The 20524-nt window shown below is 50.3% G+C and overlaps 1 protein-coding gene across 3 annotated transcripts in view; it reads right to left on the bottom strand.

Annotated features, from left to right (window-relative positions):
- GALNT10 (polypeptide N-acetylgalactosaminyltransferase 10) overlaps nucleotides 1-19015 on the bottom strand; it is a 230234-nt gene extending 211219 nt beyond the window's left edge. The window contains exon 1 of one of the 3 annotated variants that reach the window (XM_028493385.2): nucleotides 18734-19015. In XM_028493385.2, the coding sequence (XP_028349186.1) occupies nucleotides 18734-18892 (159 nt within the window). In that variant the 5' untranslated portion in view covers nucleotides 18893-19015. The remainder of the gene's footprint in view (nucleotides 1-18733) is intronic. The other 2 variants (XM_028493384.2, XM_024118287.3) reach the window with 2 other exon arrangements.
- Between the last annotated feature and the right edge of the window lie 1509 nt (nucleotides 19016-20524).

Genomic DNA, 20524 nt, shown 5'->3' with positions numbered 1-20524 from the left:
TGGATTCTGTTTGCTAGTATTTTGTTGAGGTTTTTTGCATCTATGTTCATCAGTGATATTGGCCTATAGTTTTCTTTTTTTGTGGCATCTTTGTCTGGTTTTGGTATCAGGGTGATGGTGGCCTCATAGAATGAGTTAGGGAGCGTTCCTCCCTCTGCTATATTGTGGAAGAGTTTGAGAAGGATAGGTGTTAGCTCTTCTCTAAATGTTTGACAGACTTTGCCTGTGAAGCCATCTGGTCCTGGGCTTTTGTTTGTTGGAAGTTTTTAAATCACTGTTTCAATTTCAGTGCTTGTGATTCGTCTGTTTATATTTTCTATTTCTTCCTGGTTCAGTCTCGGAAGGTTGTGCTTTTCTAAGAATTTGTCCATTTCTTCCAGGTTGTCCATTTTATTGGCATAGAGTTGCTTGTAGTAATCTCTCATGATCCTTTGTATTTCTGCAGTGTCTGTTGTTACTTCTCCTTTTTCATTTCTAATTCTGTTGATTTGAGTCTTCTCCCTTTTTTTCTTGATGAGTCTGACTAAGGGTTTATCAATTTTGTTTATCTTCTCAAAGAACCAGCTTTTAGTTTTATTGATCTTTGCTATCATTTTCTTCATTTCTTTTTCAACTATTTCTGATCTGATATTTATGATTTCTTTCCTTCTGCTAACTTTGAAGTTTATTTGTTCTTCTCTCTCTAATAGCTTTAGGTGTAAGGTTAGGTTATGTGGTTGGAAAAGATACTTGATATGATTTCAATTTTCTTAAATTTACCAAGGCTTGATTTGTGACCCAAGATATGGTCAATCCTGGAGTAGGTTCCATGAGCACTTGAGAAGTGTAATCTGCTGTTTTTGCATGGAATGTCCTATAAATATCAATTAAGTCCATCTTATTTAATGTATCATTTAAAGCTTGTGTTTCCTTATTTATTTTCATTTTGGATGATCTGTCCATCGTATTCACCAAATTTTAAAAAATGTTTTGTTGTGAAATAATTTCAAACTTACAGAGAAGATGCAAGAAAAGCACAATGAATCTTTCAACCATGTTTGCTGTCACCATTTTCCACCTTCCTGTTATCTTTCTTTCCCCCTCTCTGCTATCTATCTGTATCTATAATTTTTTTCTGAAACATTTGAGGGAAAGTTGAAGACATAATAATCCTTGAGTCCTAAATTCTTTGGTGTGTATTTCCTGTGACTAAGGACTTCAAAATCAGGAAATTTAACACTGATACAACACTGTTATCTAATCTACAGTCAATATCCAAATTTTGCCAATTGATCTGATGTAATGTCCTTCATGCTAATTTTTTTTCTGGTTCAGGATCCAATCCAAGACTGTTCATTGATTTTCTCACTGATCAAATATGTCATATGCCAGGCACTGGGTAAAGCACAGGGGATAAAATAATGAGGGGGAAACCAGACACAGCCACTGTCCTCATGGCGTTTATAGAATAGTTTAGTAGGGAGACATACTAATCAAATAATCACACTAACAGTAAGTCTGTGTAATCACAAACTAAGACACAAGCTTTAAAGTAAAAAAGCCTTGACTGGGGTGAGGGTTGGTGGGTGTGCATGTGGTGCTGGGAGTGTTGGATCAGAAAGCTCCCCTGAGGTTGGGACACCTGAGCTGAGATCTAAAGGGTGGGGCAGCATTAACCAAGCCGTTTGCACGCATGCATGAATGGGGTGTGTGTGTGGTAGGGTAACTGGCAGAGCGCCCATGTGATGAGAAAGACTCTGTGCAGGAGAATGCATGGCTTATTGAAGGTCAGTAGAATGGAGGGCGGAGGGGGGAGGCAATGTGGGGAGGGGCCTGGAGTGGAGTTTAGTCTGTATCTCAGAACAAGAGGAAGCTACTGATGGGTCCCCAGGAGAGCGAGTGGCACGATTCATATTTCCAAAAGACCACTCTGGCTGCTGCTTGGAGAAAGGTAGTGAAAATAATATGGGTCAAGAATCCCTTAGCCTTGATTTCAGAATCCAAAAGCTTTTTTTAGAACTCGTTTAATGACAAAACCTGACCTGAACAGACATGAGGCTACATATAGTCTTTATTCATTCACTTAGTGTGAATATTCTTACATTTTTGCCACAGGGAAAAAAATGTGTTATGATTATAGGGAGCAACCATAGACCCTGCTGGGGCTATTACATAATGCAGTGTGTACACTGTATTAACTTTCCTAATTCAGAAAGATTCTTATGCCACTCGACAACTTATTGCCTCTCAACTTCAAATCCGCCTTCTTTGACAGCTGTGCGAAAATGGATCTGGGCCCTTTAAACATTTTTCCCTTGCCAGATAACATGATATTAACAGTGATCAGCAGATGCTAGAGAGACACTGCAAAAGGAAGGGTTTTTTGTTTCTTTGTTTTTCATCCTGGTTTTGGTGTATTTGCCAGGCAGGCAGCATGGATGACTTCTCTGGTCCAGGCTCCTGTAGCAAGCACACCTTCTCCATCGTCCAGCTTCAGTGACCAGCAGCATCCAGCTGCTGGCAGCTTCCCCCTAACACCTACTCCCTTGGGCGGTTTGGTAGCTGAATGTGTTCCATGAGACACCTCACCAAGAACGGCTTACTTACCCCACCACAAACAGCTTTCTCCAGCACATTTCACTGGGGTGGCACCAGAGCTACTTCTCTGCCATTCAGTAAGCACAGCTGTTCCCTCCCCAACAAAGTCAAGATCTCAGCCCTCTTCCTTAAGAGCTCTATCTCAGCCCAGGAGGGAGATCTTCCTTAGGAATTCTATCTCAATGGGAGTCGGGGATGTGCTTCTTGCTGTTCTATCTCTAACCGAGGGCTAGTGGCTGCTCCTGCATCTGCTATTCCCACATTCTTTAGAACATATTTAGAGCTCTCCTCACTGCGTAATAGCCAATCCTTCATTACTCCAATCTCCTGTCACAGTTAATAGTCCTTTATACTCAAAATTCCACGTCCAGATTACTGGGTGGTTTCTCTCTCCTGATAGAACGCTGACTAACATAATTGTGAATCCTAAAATACGCCTCATACAGAGGGGTTAGGCTAAGGGATTCTGGATCTGACATAATAACAGCATCTATGTACCACTTTTTATATGCCAGGCACTATTCCAAGTGCTTTGTGTTATGTGAATTAATTTAATCCTGATTCAAATTAAAATTTTAACAGGGGGAACAGATTCAATAACTTTCCCAAAGTCTCACAGCTAGCAAAGAGCAGGACTGGGATTCAAACCCAGGCAAACCCGTGGCCTTTATACGCCTGCGGTTGAGGTGGGGAGGGAGCGAGCAGGGAGGGGCAGCACAGAGATCAGCTCGAAGGCTACTGTGCATCCTCTATCATGCCTCCAGGGCCCCGTGCCCCCTCCACCAATTGCTCACCACCCTGCCCTGTGCCTAGAGGTCCAGCAGATCCTTAAGGGCACGAGAGCAGAGACCATGTCCTTTCCTCCTGAAATGTCAAGGGCTTAGCAGAGAGCCCTCCTGGGCACATTCAGGATTCAGTCAAAATCTGCTGGATCAATGACATGTTGAATGAAATAGAACTATAGGCCCCAAAGCCAGCTGAACCACAGGTTGAGCCTTCTGGGTCTTATCCCATGCTTGGAGCGCTCAGGCCCCGCAAGTGCTGTCCTGGGAGCGCCTCTGTCCCACCTGGCCTCAGGTGCAGACATCTGACAGCAGTTGACGAAATGGCTTCTTAGGTCTTTTTCAACTCTCGACCTCCAGACTCGTCAGAGAGCAAGTCTGATCACATGATTTCTCTGCCCGACACCCTTCACGACTCTGGGAACCGCCATGTGGAGTCCAGCCCATGGACCTGGCCTCACCAACACCCCAGCCTCTCCCAGGCCCACTCCTAGCTCTACTCCTGGGAGACCCTGCACACGCCACATGGTTTTCCCCACTCTGGGCTTTTGACTGCGCTTCCCCTATGCCCTATGCTCCCCACCCCTCCCCAGTCCTGCCCCTGCCTTCAAAGACTTAGGTCAGGAGTTCCTCCTTCTGGAAGCCTTCCCTGCTCTCACCGCCGCCCCCTCCATCCATCTGGGCTAACTGGCTCTCCCGTGTGCTCACATATAGCCCTGTACCTGCGGCCACTAGAGGGAGATCCCACTGGATCCCAAGTGACTCGGCTGGCGCGTGGAGCCAAGTGTAGTGGTGAAAGCTCAGGACCCTGCAGGCCAACCACAGCTCCATCAGTGACCAGCTGTGTGACTTGGGGTGCAATATTTCATCTCCTTGGTGCTGAGTGCCCTCATCTATGAAATGGGGATATTTATAGCGTGTTTGCCATTGGATTGCTATGAAGATTAAGAACAATAACGTATGTAAGGTGCTTAAGACCGTGTCTGGCCAAAGCAGCCTGCAGAGGAGTTACCACCATGAGTGTCTGAAGCTCAGGGGCTGTGAGTCACGCAGCTTGGTGGCCTTACTACCTGGTACGGCATCTGGTCCACAGCAGGGGGCAGTGTATGGACGAATGGATTCATTCTCCCTCCACCCCCATAGCCTCCAACATGCTGCCCCGGCCTCCGGTGCCTCCTGCGTGGCCACTTCCACCTTTCTGAGGCACACCTCGGATCAGGCCATCATCTGTGCAAACTCTATCCCCGGCTTCCCTGTGTCCTGAGGCCCAGCCTCCCAGCCTCCCAATCAGAGCCCCCGTGACACAGCCCTCAATCCCTGCAGTGACTCTCTAACAGGCATCCAAAGGTTCAGTGACTCTGCCACCTGAGAGACCCCGATCCCAGTATGGGTGCTTTGTTAAATTCCTAACCTTCCTCAGGGCCACCTTAGAAGTCACTGCCTTTCAGAAGTCCTTCCTGACCTCTTCCTCCTAGCATTGCATGGCTGACCCCTCCCTCAGTACTTAGGCTGCTCTGCCTTGTGCGCCACATCACTGTGAACTTGACTATGTCCCCTGTAGACTAGGACCTCTCTGAAGGCAGGGGCTGTTTTCTGTACCTATCACATAGTAATGACCCCCGCCCCAAATCAACTGAGGTGGGACCCAGAACAAAAACAAATTGTTGAAACCACTGTAATGGGAACTCAAAAAAAAAAGAGACAATGCAGTTAAGTAAAAGGCAGAATGTAACATGTGTTTACTCATTGGTATTCAAGGCTAATGGCTAAGTGTTAAAAAAAAATTTGGGGCTTCCCTGGTGGCGCAGTGGTTGAGAGTCCACCTGCCGATGCAAGGGACATGGGTTCGTGCCCTGGTCTGGGAAGATCCCACATGCCGCGGAGCGGCTGGGCCCGTGAGCCATGGCCGCTGAGCCTGCGCGTCCGGAGCCTGCGCTCTGCAACGGGAGAGGTCACAAAAAACAAGTTTGAAAGAGGTTGATCTCTTAACAAGGAGAATGGCTTTAGTTAAAGAATACATATGTGGGGCTTCCCTGGTGGCGCAGTGGTTGAGAATCTGCCTGTCGATGCAGGGTACACGGGTTCGTGCCCCGGTCCAGGAAGATCCCACATGCCGCGGAGCGGCTAGGCCCGTGAGCCATGGCCGCTGAGCCTGCGCGTCCGGAGCCTGTGCTCCGCAACTGGAGAGGCCACAACAGTGACAGGCCCGCGTACCACAAAAAAAAAAAAAAAAAAAAAAAAAAAGAATACATATGTGCAGGGTAATAAGCTAATCCTCCACAGGAAGTGAGGATTTTTCCCATGAATTAAAAAGGAATTGAAGTAGCTGGAAGAGATTAAGACAATTATCCCTGACTTTGCCAACAGTGTTTTGTCCATCTCCACCCAAACACAACATACAAACATACTCATGCACACACATAAAACAATCTGACGAGAAAATGGTCCATGCGTTCATTTCCTAGGGCTGCCAGAAAAAATTACCACAAACTACGTGGCTTAAAAAAAGAAATTTACTGTCTCACAGTTCTGGAGGCTACAAGTTCAGAAGTGAGGTGTTGGCAAGGCCAGCCTCCCTCCAAAGCCTCTGCGGGAGGAGGCGCCTTTGCCTCTTCCAGCTGCTGGTCGCCCCAGGCCTCCTGGTCTACACAACACAGCTCCCATCTCTGCCTCAGACTTCACATGGCCGTCTTCCTTCACTGTGTCCCTCCTCTTATAAAGACACCAGTCAGTCACACATGATTAAGTCACACAAGACCATGCTACTCTAGCATGTACTCATCTTAACCAAATACATCAGCAATGACCAAGTATGGTCACATTCTGAGGGCCTGGCGTTAGAACTTCAACATGTCTTTTCGGGGGGGACACGATTCAACCCACAGCAGTCCATTCATCCATGGGAGATGTGGTCCTTGGAGAAAGACCCGCCCAAGGTCACACAGCAACTGAAGGCAATTCCTCCACCAGGAAAACACCAGAACAGGGGGTCAGCAAACCAGGGCCTGCCAACCAGTCTGCTGCCTGATTCTGCAAATAAAGTTTTACTGGCACAGGGCATGCCCATTCATTGATGTATTGTCTCCGCTGCTTTCACACTACAATGACAGGGCTGGGGAGCTGCAGCAGAGATCATATGGCCTGCAAAGCCTAAAATATTCTCTGGGCTACAAGAATACATAAAATACACTGGCCACGTTTGGGGGTGGAATTTCTAGAGACAGGAGGAAGCCTAGGCTCCAATGGCAGCTCTCTGGGACCCCTTCTCTCCAGCTGGAAGCCCTCTCAGCTGTCCGGCTAGGAAAGCTCCTTCAGTGTAACTTCCCTCTGCCTAGAGAAATGGCAAAACATAGCACTACAACATTCGTGCCACTGAAGCTGTACAGATTAAATTCTATAAGCATTTCCAAGAGACAGAGATTAGTTCTAACAGGAAGGTCAAAGAAGACTTTCTGGGAAGGGAAAGACTTGAGAGGAGCCTGCAAAGATGAGTAGTGAACGCTCAAGAAATCCTTCAGGCCACACTGAGCCACAGCATATTATCTAGGACTCTGCTCAGCTAAAGGAAGTGAGTTCCCCATCACTGGAGGTGTGCAAGCCAACGACGGCTAACCATTTGGCAGGGATGCAGTTGGGGGAGACAGGGCAAGATGAAAGACAGTCCCTCGGAATTGTGGATTCCACAGTGGTAGGCGGATGGCTTCTTCAGTCTCATATCTCATCATATTTGCTCAGAGAGACACATACAGCAGAGGGGGGACACCTAGGGAGGGAGTGGGGGTGGAGGGAGAGAGAGACATACACAGAGAAAAGAGAGGGCTGAGAATCAGAAGGGGTGAAAGAGGCGAACTCACACCCAAAGCCAAAAAGAGCCCACACAAACCACGGAGGGAGGAAATCCACACCAGGGCTTTTTGCCCCCTTAACTGCTACAGAGGAAAAAAAGAGAGAGCAAAACCCTGACAATTAGTTAAAACTAATCAAATGTCCCTTTAATACCTCTGGCTTGGCACCTGGCAGCCTTCTTAATGTGCCCCATTGTTCCCTGGCAGGGCTCTTGGCTGCCTCTCCCACTACCAGGGGAAGGGAAGAGCAGCAGCCCAGCCAGGATCCAGGTTGGGGAGGGAGGCCCGGAGAGGCACACCCCAGACACACAGGGATGACTCCGCGGGGAGACCCTACCGCCCTCCCCAGCGAGAAAGTGAACACACCAGATGGCAAGATCTGGCAACTGCCCAAAGTGAGGGGCGCAGGAAGAGTTTCAGGTCTCAAAGCTGACGAGGCCCTTTTACTTGTACTCTGGTCACATGCCAGGAAGGTATTATCCCCACTTTACAGATGAGGAAATGGAGGCCAAGAGAGGTCAAAAGACTTGCCACGGGCATCAATAAAACGTGGTAGGTAAGAGGCAGTTAAGCAAAGTTTGAGAGTCAGAAATCTGAGTCTGAGTCTCACCACTCACTTGTTTGCTCTGCAGGCCTGAGAGGTTCCTTAACGCTTCCTGAGCCCCCGTTTTCCCATCTGCAAAATGACCACAGTAAGAGCACTTATAACAGCGGAGAAATGAGATGAGCCCCAGGCACGGCAGGCAGCAAGAGTGCAATGATTAATGTGGGTTACTGGTACCTCTGTGGTGCCAGGGCAGAAAGAGAGACGGAACTCTCAGCCCAGGACTGGCCACCACGCCAACTGTGCCCTGTCCTCCCACACCCCACTGCCGCACCAGCAGCCACCTGGAACCTCTAAGGGAAGGTTCCAGTAGGGAGGGGGATGGAGTTGCAGCCACTCCTGCCCTGGCAAAGGGCCCTGTCCTCAGAGACCTGGGTGGCTACATTCAGCTGAACTGCCTTCACACAGGCTCTTTCCCAGAAATGCCCTCCGGATGCCTTTGAGGCCCCCCCCCCCCAAAAGGCATGTGCTGTTTCTGCTGGGACAGCCATCTTCCCTCTCATTTCACAGACTCCTAACACTCCCCCTGTAACAGGAGTGTACATACTGGGGTTCCCCGACATGCCAAGGAGCACAGGCAGAAGACAAAGTGGACTCTGTGCTCACGTCATTGCTAATGAACATACACGCCCCTGACACAGCTGGAACAAACTATATTAGACAGGGTGGACCTCAGATTCAGAACCCCTCGAGACACAGAGAGGCAAGGCAAGTGGTTCCTAGTCTCACATAGAGCAGGAATCATCCAGATATAAACTTAAGTGAGTCTGTTCAAGAGCCTAAGGCTTATATTTTACATTTCCAAGTAACCACCTTTTTCCCCCCTGGCAAGTGCATTAGGCTTACAGTCAGAAGGACCAGCCTCAGCTTACTGGCTCTGTAACTTGTCCTGTCACTTATGCTCTTTGAACCTCGGTTGGCTCATCTGTCAAGTGACAAACTGGACACAGGTTATAAAGCAGGGCTCCCAAACTCAAATGTCCCCCGAGGCCAGCACAGTTACAGGAAAGGGTGAGGAACCCAGGTTTGAGATCACGAAGTGTGGCAGGGGCCACGGCCAACTCAAGAGCCGGAGCCTGTCTAGACGGAGCAGCTGCTACACAGATCCAGCCACGTTTTGTGATGCTGTAACCCACCCGGGCCCAGCTGCTAGACCTTTCCATTTTCCCCCAAGAGCCAGAAAAGATAATTTTTAAAAATGTGAGATATTCCAATGTTTAGGTACTGACAACAACTTACTAACATTTAAAAATAAAGACATCCAACCATTTATGGGCCAGCATCGGATGAACCACACAAAACATGTCTCTGGGCTACATGTGGCCCACAGGCCACCAGTTTGCAACCTCCAATAAAATACCATATAAGGTTGTTTTTTTTTTTAAAGTAATACAAACGTCAAATAAAGTAATAAAAGAAGTTATCTGAAGGAGACAGCCATTAAGGTTTATTACCAATAAAATAACCAGGAATTCAAACTATAGCCCCTGGTGCCCCAAAAACAGTCACTAATTTTTCAGTAAAGTTAGGTGCTGAATTTAGAAACTGGTTATTTCACAGACGTGTGCACACAGGTATGCATTTTAACTGTCAGCAGCTGACTGATCAATACTCAGGAGGAGGCATGCAAAAATAACAGTTTTCAGTTGAGCACATACAATGTGCTTTAGCAGCAGGAAGTAATTTTCACACACTCCCCCGCCAAGATGTTTCCAACCCGTTTCCCTTTATGAAACCACCTTCCTCCAAAGCCCCCGCCAGCCCCCTCTGCTCAGCAGCCCTGGCCTCTCCCTCTTCCAGGAGGCTGACATTTGTAACAGGAAGAGAGCAGCCCAAACATACAACCCCAGTTAACTGGGAAGCTGCCCAGGAGTGAGGCTCCCAGGCGGCCCGTGGGACCTGCTGCAATACTGCATTGAGGCATTCGGCTCGCAGAAGAGCATTCCAGAGCCAACACAATGGATCCAAGAACCAGGCTCCTGGGGCTCTCAGCGATAACCTCCCACGTCCGTCCGGGGAAGAGGGTGGACTCACCCAAGGTCAGAGGATGGCAAGGCAGCAGGAGGAAGCCTCGGGCTGTGAGCTATGCTCTGCTCGAGGGAGACACCTGGGCTGGAGCCCTATTTCCATCACTTCCCAGCTGTGTGGCCCCGGATACGTCATGGAACCTGTCTGCTCATTTTCTTACCTTTATGTAATTTAATCATCACCATGACACAACGAAGGAATGCTGATTGTGCTCATTTTAGGAGAAGGCAGAGCTGGTCCTGGGAATCAGGGATTCAGTTCCCAATCACACACTCTCTCCAACTCAAGGGAGAGGCCCCTAGGGTCTCCATAATGTGACCCTTCCTGGGAAGGCCCTGAGTACAATACCCGCCCCCTCTGTGGGCATCTCACCTTTGCCCCCACAGCAGGAAGGCAGAGGACCCATCTGAGAAAGGCAACAGATCACAGGCACCAGCGGAAAGCAAAGCTTTAGGGCCCCAGAGAGTCCCTGTGGCCCACTGCAGAGGGATCTGCAAAATGCACGGCCCATCCCAGATGCCAATCCCAGACTCTGAGCTGTTTGCATTTGACACGGTGCCACTAGTAACAGGCACCAGAGTCCCCCGGGGAGAGCTGGCTGGCAACTTGAGGAAGCTGCAGCTAAACACACTCCCCAGGAATAGATGTTCGAAGTGCTCCTGGGGGGAAAGGAGTAAGCACCTGGGGAGGAAGGCAAGGTCTGCCTCCTGGAGGTGCTGACAAGCTGGGGACATGGGCGGAGAGGAGAGATTTCCCTGCTGGATTCTCAGTAGGATCTGTTGAATACATGGCTCCTTGGCCCACCCCAGACTGGCCCAAGCAGGCTCTTTGGGCACGGGTCCTGGAGCCTCCACCAGTACCAGGCTCCTCAGGGATGCCGAAGCACCCCGCAGTTCCAGAAGAACCATTCCCCGAGGCCAGGCTTCCTGCACTCGGTCAGCAGTCACCGAGCACCCACACATCATTCACTCACTCACCTGCTCCTTCAGTCCCTCAGCAAATACTTTGGGCAATCAAGAGGGGGTGACTGGGATGGAGGTTCCTTCAGGAGCAGACAGGCTGGACAGATCAAAAACGATGACTAGGGCTTCCCTGGTGGCGCAGTGGTTGGGAGTCCGCCTGCCGATGCAGGGGACACAGGTTCGTGCCCCAGTCGGGGAAGATCCCACATGCCGCGGAGCGGCTGGGCCCGTGAGCCATGGCCGCTGAGCCTGCGCGTCCGGAGCCTGTGCTCCGCAACGGGAGAGGCCACAACAGTAAGAGGCCCGTGTTCCGAAAAAAAAAAAAAAAAAAAACGATGACTACACTGCATGTTTTCATAAGGGGCTCTGGACCCCTGAGGAAAGACCGCTACCCCAGGCTGCCCCAGCAGGGGTGAGTCAGGTTTAGGGGCAAGATGCCAGGGAAGAAGGGTGTCAGAGGCAAGGGAGCAGCATGTGTGGAGGTCTAGAGGCTCATAGAACACACAGACAGGGGCAGGGAGGGAGAAGCAGAAAGAAAGACAGGACCATGCCTTCCTGGAAAGGCCTCTGGTCTAAATGGACAGAGAAAGCTGGGGGCTCAGGGGAACTAAAGCAGGGTGAGAGACCCCTGGGGGCTAGAGTGACCAAAGAATACTTCCTGGAAGCGGCAAAGAATATTGCCTAGAGGGATGCAGAGGATTTGTGTTCTCTCCTTGGGGAGGAAGTAGGTGGGCACCCCCAATGATTGATTCAGATTCCAAAGAGTCAGGGAGTGGGATACAAAGAGCAGCCTGTGCCATGAGGCCAACCGCCTATCTTCCACCTTCCAGACAAAGACAATATAAGCATCCCTCCCTACTTCGGCCACAGGGAGGCCAAGAAGAATGGATCCCTACTCTAAGCCAGGCACTGCCCACAAGCAGCAGGACTACCACACTCACTGAGCGCTTTCTGTACCAGGCCTGGTGCTCAGGGTCTCACCCACAGTGACTCATCCAACCCTCAGAATGCCCACCCCCATAGAGTTAACATTATGCCCATTTTACAGGCCAAGAATTCCAGGCACAGAGGTCAAGTGACTTGCCCAAGGCCAGAGATCTGAACCAGGCAGTGTAGCTCCAAAGCCAAAGCCCTACAACGTTGCTCCAGTGTCTCAATCTAGTGAGACTGGGGAGTCGTTATGTCAATGGGGCTTCGGCAGGGGTGGGGTGAAGGTTCCTCTTCAAGGTCACCAAATGACCTTGTGGGCTCACCGAGGAAGTTCAGTCTTAGAGCAATGGTCACTCCCCTCTGTGCAGACATCTGGGCTCCCATGGCAGCCTCGCAGGAGGGGTGGAGGGGCAGTGTGGAAAGCAGGGTCTTTCTCCTGCCTCAGCGCTGGGTCAGAGACTCACAGGCTCAAACACCAGCTCCACAACCACACGCTGTGCATCCCTGGGCCATCCTGGGGCAAATACCCTCTGTGAGCCTCCACGCCCTCACTGGCTCCCACCTGTCTACAATTGTGAGTATTTAACAAGACATACAGGTAAAGGGCTTATGAGTCCAATGCCTAGCAGAATAAGTGCTAAATAAATGGTAGCAGCTATTAATTATTATTGACATTACCATCTTATCATCTACATCATCATCCTTCTTTTTAGTGTCATTTCATACTGTGGCTTTTATCATCTAGGAAATCTGAAGACCATTCAGCATCTGAAGCTCAGAAATCTCTCAAAACCAAAGAGAAGGAAGAAATGGGCCTGCTTTTCCCCTTCCCTCTCCTATCTATACTCAGCAGAGGGCAGCAAACAGGAACCATCCAAAGATAAGAGAGGAGAGAGACACATGGAGAGAAAGCTACACACTCATAAATACACACCCACCCACCACAGCAAGCGGAATTGTTTAGCTTCCTCTAGCTTCCAAAGTATGAACACTCCGCCTCCTCCAGCTAAGAAGGGCCAGGCAGAAAAAAAGTCGAAGCTGAAGAGACAGAAGTTCTTTTTCAGCTTGAGACAAATTTTCAATGAACTGCCTTTGAATGGGGGGTGTGGGAATGGGGGAGAGGGACAGCTCTCAGAACACCTGTGAGGGGAAAGGAAGGCGGCAGCAGAACTCATTAGATTAAATAAAAGCAGCTTTTAACTGCTCCTTATCTTAACCCTCCACTTACCCTGTGCTGGAAGCATTTGCGCCTGGGCTTTCCCCAGGAGGACACTGAGGCCCACAGAGTGAAATCATCTCAGCCAGGGGGTGGCAGAGCTGCGATGAGAATACGGACATCCAGACTGCAGGTTCAGTAACTAAAACTGAGTCCAAGATGGCAGAGAGGTTTTATCTCAAGGCCCAGGTCTGATGCCCAGCAGTGACTGCCCGGGACACTGTGTCAGCAGGATTCTGGAGTGGACATTTGTTGGCTTCATCCCTAGATTTCATTTCCCCTCCTCCCCATGACAGCATCCAGATTTTTCTCCTGGAAACTGCTCTTCCTATGATTTAGGTGGCCCGACCTCACCCCTAGCTGCAGGGTGGGTTAGGTCAATCAGCATAGCTCATCCTCCTGACAAGTGTGAATGGTTAGATCCAAACTGGGCCAATAACACCTAAGGAGTCTTGCTAGAGTTTATAGGAAACAAGTTTCCACTCTCTTATAAAGAAGCTACCAGAAGAAGCAGACTCTCTCCTGTAGGATCTGGGTGTGGATACGAGGTGAGAAAGAGCTACAACCATTTCTTGCTACCTTGGGGGCTCAGTCTATGAGGTGAACCTCTGGATCATACCATACCTGAAGTCCACTGCAGTTACACGAGTTAATATATTCCCTTACTCAGTTCAGCCTATGTGGCTTAATTCCTTCTGTTAACTGCAACTGAGAGAATCTGAGGTGGCTCTTAAACTCAGATTGGCTCTGTCTGCCACGGGGAGCAATAATGGTGCCACATGCTATGCATCCTTTTAATTCCTCTACTGCCCTGCTGGATCCCATTGCCACCTTAAAATTTAATACATTTCACTTGCTTTAAAACTGTAAAAATTCGGAAAGAAAATTTACAAAAATAGATCTGCAAAAAAGCCCAGTAAGTTCCAGCAGATAATCGGTCTCAATACGTTCTGGCCTCCAAAACTGGGAGTGATAATCTTGGCTCATGAGGGATATAATCGTAGAGAAGGATCAAATATTAGGATGTGAAGGGAAAAAACACGCATGGTGAAACAGAGCAAGAACTTGGAGAAGAACTGGGCTCTGGTCTGCCTCCCTCCCTCTGAGAACTGATTTCCCCTCTCCTGGGCCTCAGTTTCCGTATCTACTACATGAGGGGCTTGGACTAGATAACTTCTGTAGCACCCTTCCTGCTCTGACACGCATAGATCCTATAGCAAACACGTTCTGACTGTCTTCCAAGTGCCAAGGCTTAAGCTATGTGCTAGAAGAGGATGTGGTTTCTACTCTAAGACATTTCCGGGAGGAGAGGCCACGATGCACTCCTTAGTCACAGGAACTCAGGCATGTATAGGCTACCTCCTTTCCTGGGCATGAGGACAATGGTTCTCTGAGAAGCAGGAATCAAATTATTTAAGTCTTCCTGGGGGCATCGGGGGCAAGGGGGCATCAGCTCTTCCCTTGCTGGCTCTGACACATACATGACATACAGTCAGATATATGCACAATACAGAGCCCACTGCAAACACCTTGTGAGCATTTAGCTGCCATTGGACACACTTCTGGCTGCCAAGTTTGCCTCAGGGTGTCTTTTAGAGATGAGATCCTGATGCCATCTCTGTGTAAGAGCTGACTGAGGACAAGGTACAATTAGCAAGCAAGATGGTTATCCTTTAAATGGGCCTTTGCTTTTACATTCCTGAATTCCATTCTTTGTTATCATGTCACTGGAGCCAACAGATTAAAGGCTGAACACAGCCTGAGAGAAGGCATTAGAGTATAAACATATCCCTAAGTAGTGGTCTCATCACAAGGTAGATATGGCGGCCTGTTTAAACGCACTTCTGCTATCCAGGCCTTTCCAACACAAGCTTCCAAACTCACAGAACCCCAGGATGCTGGAGTTGGGAAAGTCCTAACAAAGTATCTATCCCCTACACTGCAAATAAGATTCAACATGCCATTAACTCCACTTGAGTAGCAGTGTTGAGAAACAGTCGGAGGCCAAGTTTGGGCTTCGAGGGAAAGTGATTGATTAGCAATGTCTGCCCTGGCCAGGGGAGGGGAAGCACTCTTCTGACACACATTTATCTTTCTCCTTCTGAATCTAAGCCCTCACTTCACAGGTGGAGAATCTAAGGCCCAGAGGGGTTAAACCACTCTCCTGAGGTCACACAGTGAGTTCAGGGCAAGAGAGTAAACTAAAACCCAGGCCTCTGTTCCCAGACCTTTCTCAGTTGGGCTCCCTAGGAAACTGCAAGCCTAGGATGAAAAAAGAATGCAGGAAGTCAGATTTGCTCAGGTAAATCAACAACCCTTCCCCAGTGGCATCAGATTTCAGTTGGGCAAGCAGACAGAGAAGTGATTAGCAATCTAAAGGATCCCAACCCCTCTGTAGAAAATTAAACAAAGCATTCCATGGCTACATTTCTGTGGTACTTAACTTTCTGATGGGTCAGGCTCTGCCACCAGGAAGAATAAAAAAACAGGGCGGGGTGGGTGGGCAGGGAAGTATTCATTTCTGGATGTTCTAAGAATAAAGTTCAGCTCTGATACAATGAGAAAAACTCTTGATATTTGAAAATTAAAGTCACTGGTATTCCATTATCCCACCAATTTCTACTGCATGCTTGCTATTATCCAATGAAGTCATTTTCACAAGAGATTATGGCTCACAAATGCGGAGGGACTGCATCACATTTCTTTAACACAGCTTTTTAATAGCCAGTTCCCAAGCCTGGAATATGAAACAGACCAGAGAATTAAACCAAGCTGTTAAGCAGATTGGGTCTAGAAATGAGAGGCACCCCCCAAATTAAAATGAAGGTGGCTTCAAGACTGGCTTTTCTTGCTTGGTTTTGCAACTTTCCAAGAAGCCAGCTGTCCGACCAGATGAATGCTCAAATCCTTGAAGCTTTATGTGTCCTTTACAAATCAGCTGCCCTACCCAGCTCCAGTAGTACACTAAGCATAAGCTAGCATAAATTACATAGACTTACGTTCTAGCAGATGATTAACCCTCTGAATTTAAAATCCTGTATTCTTTAATCCAGTGGAGAAATCAAGGAGTTAAACGACTAAAACAGTGAGTATGTTACCATCAGGGAAACTTCTCTCAAATCCACAAGGAATATAGTTTTCATTTGGATAAAATCCTGTTGTCTGACTTCCCTCCAGAGCCTCTGCAGTTATTTCTACTCGAAAGATCAATGAGGTGCTCTGGGATAATTCTCAACAATTACAGGAGTGACAAGCTGAGCTCAGAACTGGTCAGCCCTGTCGAAAGAAGCTCTGTGTGCTTGAGATGCCAGATTCCCCAGTTAGCAGCCTGATGTGGTACGTGCACGTTCCAGTGCTCTGGGATGAGGGATGGAACACCAGCACTCTGAGAAGTCAGCCTCCTCCCTTGAGGCCAGCTGACATTCAAAAGGACTCGAGGCCAAGCCTAGTGCTGTGCATCTGCAGGAGAGTGAAACAAAAAGGGGCTGTGTGGAAATTTGGCAGGGTGTTCCTGAAAGGCAGCAGATGAATGCTGAATCCTATGGCACCTAGAAGAGCTGATCGTTGGGGAAACAGCTCCATTCTACTGCTCCCAGGAGGCTAAGATATTTTCTTTAAAGCAAGGATCATCAGTTGGCACCCCCTACCACCACCACCAAACCCCTTTACCACTTCTTTCTCCTCTTCCCCTTCATGATATTCCAGAGAAAAAGAAATGAACAAGAACTAGACCTTCCCAGATGAGTCTCTCTGTCCATTTCAGTTAAGGGCTCGGAGCAGCGACCAGGTGTTGCTCCCCTCTCTCTCTGCCCAAAAGGCTGCCTTACTCCATCAATCCCCTCCTGTGCAAGTGACTAATTTACTTTGAAAGCTCAGGCCAAACTGGCAGTTAACCTTGACCTTCTCTCTACACATCTGGGTCTATAGAAAATGAAAATCAGGATTTCTCTGGCATCCACAGCAAATGAAATACGAGGACTTTCTCCAGGCAGAGGCAGAATGTCAGGAGCTATTTCAGAACTGGCTACAGCTATTCCAAAGGAGAGTCTGCACCTGGGCAGGACAATGCCCCCTTGATCTGGGGCTGTGTCCAGTACGGAGTCCTCACAGCTAGGGATGCTACAAGGGGCTCCTGCCTCAGGAAAGGAAAAATAAGTGGCCATTGTCCTCCACATTGGTTCACTGACGGTATCACAGAAAGCTGGAGCTGGACCAGTAACCACATTTTACAGATGGAGAAAGGGAGGCTCAGAGAGGGAGATGGTAGGTGGTCAAGGACACACACAGCAAGTTAACAGTAAAGCTGAGGACAGAACCCTGAACTCCTGACCCTGATGCTAGTACAGTGTGGGAACAGATTTCATGAAGAAAAAACCCATATAGATACAGAATTTAAGAGAGAGGGGTCGAAGTCAGCTGTCAGGGTTTGAACCAGGGGTTTAGCAAAGGAGTTGGGGCCTTACTTTCCAAACAGTAGATCTACCAAAAGGATTAACTAGGTCCTCCAGGATGGTTTGCAACAATTACCAGAATGACAGGCTGCCCTCAAACTGGTCAGCCCTGTCGCAAAGAGCCCTCTATACTCAAGACAGCAGCCTGATCCTGGGAAGAGAAAGGAAAACCATCCAAAGTCAGCCTCTTCCCTTATCCGGCCAACCATCAGTCAAGTTCAACCCTGATGCACAACTTATCCACTTCCCACGGGACCGAGCAAATCCCACAAGAGAACCTGAAATGTCCCACTGTGTGAAACAGTTCATGCATATATAGCCTCACTGGCACCTAGGAGCTAGGACAGTAGGAGTGATGTGACAGAGCTTTTGCTATCAGTCTACATGTACTCCTCTCTCTCTCTCTCTCTCTCTCTCTCTCTCACACACACACACACACACACACACACACACACACACAAACACACACAAATGTACACAGGTGAGTTCAGAGGAGACAAAAATAATTAAGATCTCAGTCTTGGCTGCAAGAAACACAACACCTAATCAGCCTGGACAAGTTCAGAAGGGGTCATGGGTAGTCTGAGAAGGGACAGGGGAAGCATCTGAGGTTCCATCCATTCCATCCTCAGAGCACTGGGCACAAATAGCCTCTGGTGAATTTGAGGGTTCTCCCACCACAGCCCCCACTTCTGGATTCCCAGAAAGTCAAAGGCAGCAGGCCCCTCAAAGACCAGGAGCTCCACCACCATCCCCCAGGGCCTGAAGCACCAAGGAGAGCGTGATCCTTGCACCCTCCGAGGAATCCACAGGATCTGGGAAAGAAAGACGGCTGGGAAAGAAGGAGGGTGGAGAGGAAGAAGGCCCAGGTGCCTCTTTGGGCAGATGGGTAAACAAGAAAAGGAGCTGACCTGAGCAGGAAACATCGCGATCAGCAGGTGGGGGGAAAAGCGGAAAAGACATGGACACCAAATAGAAGGACCAGCATCTCCAGAAGAAGAAGTCATCCTGGGATACAGGGCTGCAGGATCCTCCAAAAGAGAGGGATGCTGGAAGAGGTGAGGGGACACCAGACAGGGACAGAAAAGAGGATGGTAACCTATGGTAAGAAACGGACCATCACACTGGGCATCAGTTGATTCGATTTCTGAATAGCGTAGGACAACTCCTATCCTTCCCTGAGCCTCAATTTTCCCATCTAAAACAATGGGAAGAACCGAGGAGTCTCTGGAGCTGACTCTGACGAGGCAGACAGGGGCCGATGAAGGAAGGAACCGAAGGCCAGAAGTGAACTCAGGAAGAGCGTGTTTCCAACTGCATGGCAACTGGGGGACTCACCTGTCCGGCCGCCGGGGCCACCGCTGCTCCGGATCCCCCGGGGGTGCCGTCGGGCTGCCGCTCGCGGTACAGCGCCCAGAGCCCCACGTTGGGCAGAAGGACCAGGGCCGCCAGCACCAGCGCCACCGCCTGCAGAAGCCGCTTCTCCTTCCGCCTCATCGGGGCCGGTCAGCCCCGCCGCGCCCCGCCGGCCCCGCCGCGCCGCCCCCAGCTCCGCGCGTCCGCCTGTCCGCCCGGCGGCGGCAGTACCTCAGCGAAGAGAAGCGACCGCGGCGCCGGCCCCGCTCCAACTCCGCGGCACTTCCGCCGCTCGCAGGCGGGGGAGCCGGACTCCGCCACCGCGCCGCCACCGCGCCGCCACCGCGGGGGGGGTTCTCCGCCAACACCGCCGCCCCCTAGTGCTGCCGAGCCGCGCGTCTCACCCCGCCTCCTCGGGGTCGGCTGCCGAGAGCCATATGTCGCGAGCCGCGGCCTTCTCGCTGCTCTTTCTGCTCCGCCCGGACGCGGCGAGGGCCCAGTGCAGACAGCTCCCCCCTCTCGGGCCGCGATGGTGCGGCCCGCTCCTCCGCTGCTCCCCGCCCGCGGGAGCTTTGCGAAAGTCGGGGAGTTGGCAAGTTGGGCGCTAACTGGTGTGGGCTGGGACGCGCTCCCAGGGACCCCAAAGTCCCGCCTGGCCACTTCGGCTCCGGACTCCAGCCGAGAGTTTTCGGGCTCCCCAGGGATATGCAAATCGTGCTGGAGCCCGGCCGGACACTCCGCGCCTGGGAGTAGGGCTGTGACTTCCCACCCCCAGAGGGTCGGTCCCGAGGACCTGAGGACCTCCTTTGCCCCCCGGGCCTCGGCGTTCCCAGGCGGGAAAAGGAGCCGCAGCTGCGCTGCACGCGTGAGGTTCTGTGGGGCGGGCCCTGGTTTTCTTCCCTCCGAGTTCCTGGCAGTAGGTGTGAATGCCCTCTGTAAACTGGGCGGTGCTGTCCCCTCCCACCCCGCCACCTGTCTGTTGTCCTTGCCAGCCGGCGGGGAGGTGCCCGGAGCTTCTCTGCAGGACTTTTTCTCACGCGAGTACAGCCTCCTTGGAGTTGGAATGCCCTCCAGTCCTACGTGTGCCTCTGGGCACTCAGCTTACGGAGCCCTTTCAAGAAACCTTTTGTCGGTTCCTATCTCCCCTTCAGCTACTCAGCAAACTGTGCCAGGGACCGGGATGAAATGAAAACAGGCTCGAGCCCTGACATCTGGGAGCAGAAACATTAAACACATAATCGCATTAGACAAGCGAATGTGTCTATAACCGTGGTGAGGGTTCTGAGGAAGTCGGGCCGTCTGGGCTCTGCGGACGGACCGCCAAGGGGCTCGACTCCGATGGCGATGCCTGTGACTCCTACAATGCTCTTCACTTAATTGCTTCCTCTCTGATGCCGAGGGACGACGCGCCCTCTTGGTTGCCTTCCTTTTTGCCATCCCCACATGCGTTCTCTTGATTCTCTGGGTCTCCAGCCCAGACGCTGACCCCCGTGCCTGGCTAGCTGCTAGCCCCCCAGCCTTGGACCAGCATCCTGACGAGTCCTGCTTCCCAGTTCTTCCAGCTCCAGGGTGAGCAATGGAGATTCAGTTTTCTGCAATCATAGCTCGGATCTTGACATGTGCTACAAAACCTTCAAAACTCCATCTTTGGACTTCCCTGGTGGCTCAGTGGTTAAGAACCCGCCTGCCAATGCAGGGGACACGGGTTCGAGCCCTGGTCCAGGAAGATCCCACATGCTGCAGAGCAACTAAGCCCATGAGGCACAACTGCTG

Source organism: Physeter macrocephalus, chromosome 8 (assembly GCF_002837175.3).
Source record: "Physeter macrocephalus isolate SW-GA chromosome 8, ASM283717v5, whole genome shotgun sequence".
NCBI lineage: Eukaryota > Metazoa > Chordata > Mammalia > Artiodactyla > Physeteridae > Physeter > Physeter macrocephalus.
Note: the sequence above shows the minus strand (reverse complement) of the source record. Positions and strands in the feature narration are given on the sequence as shown.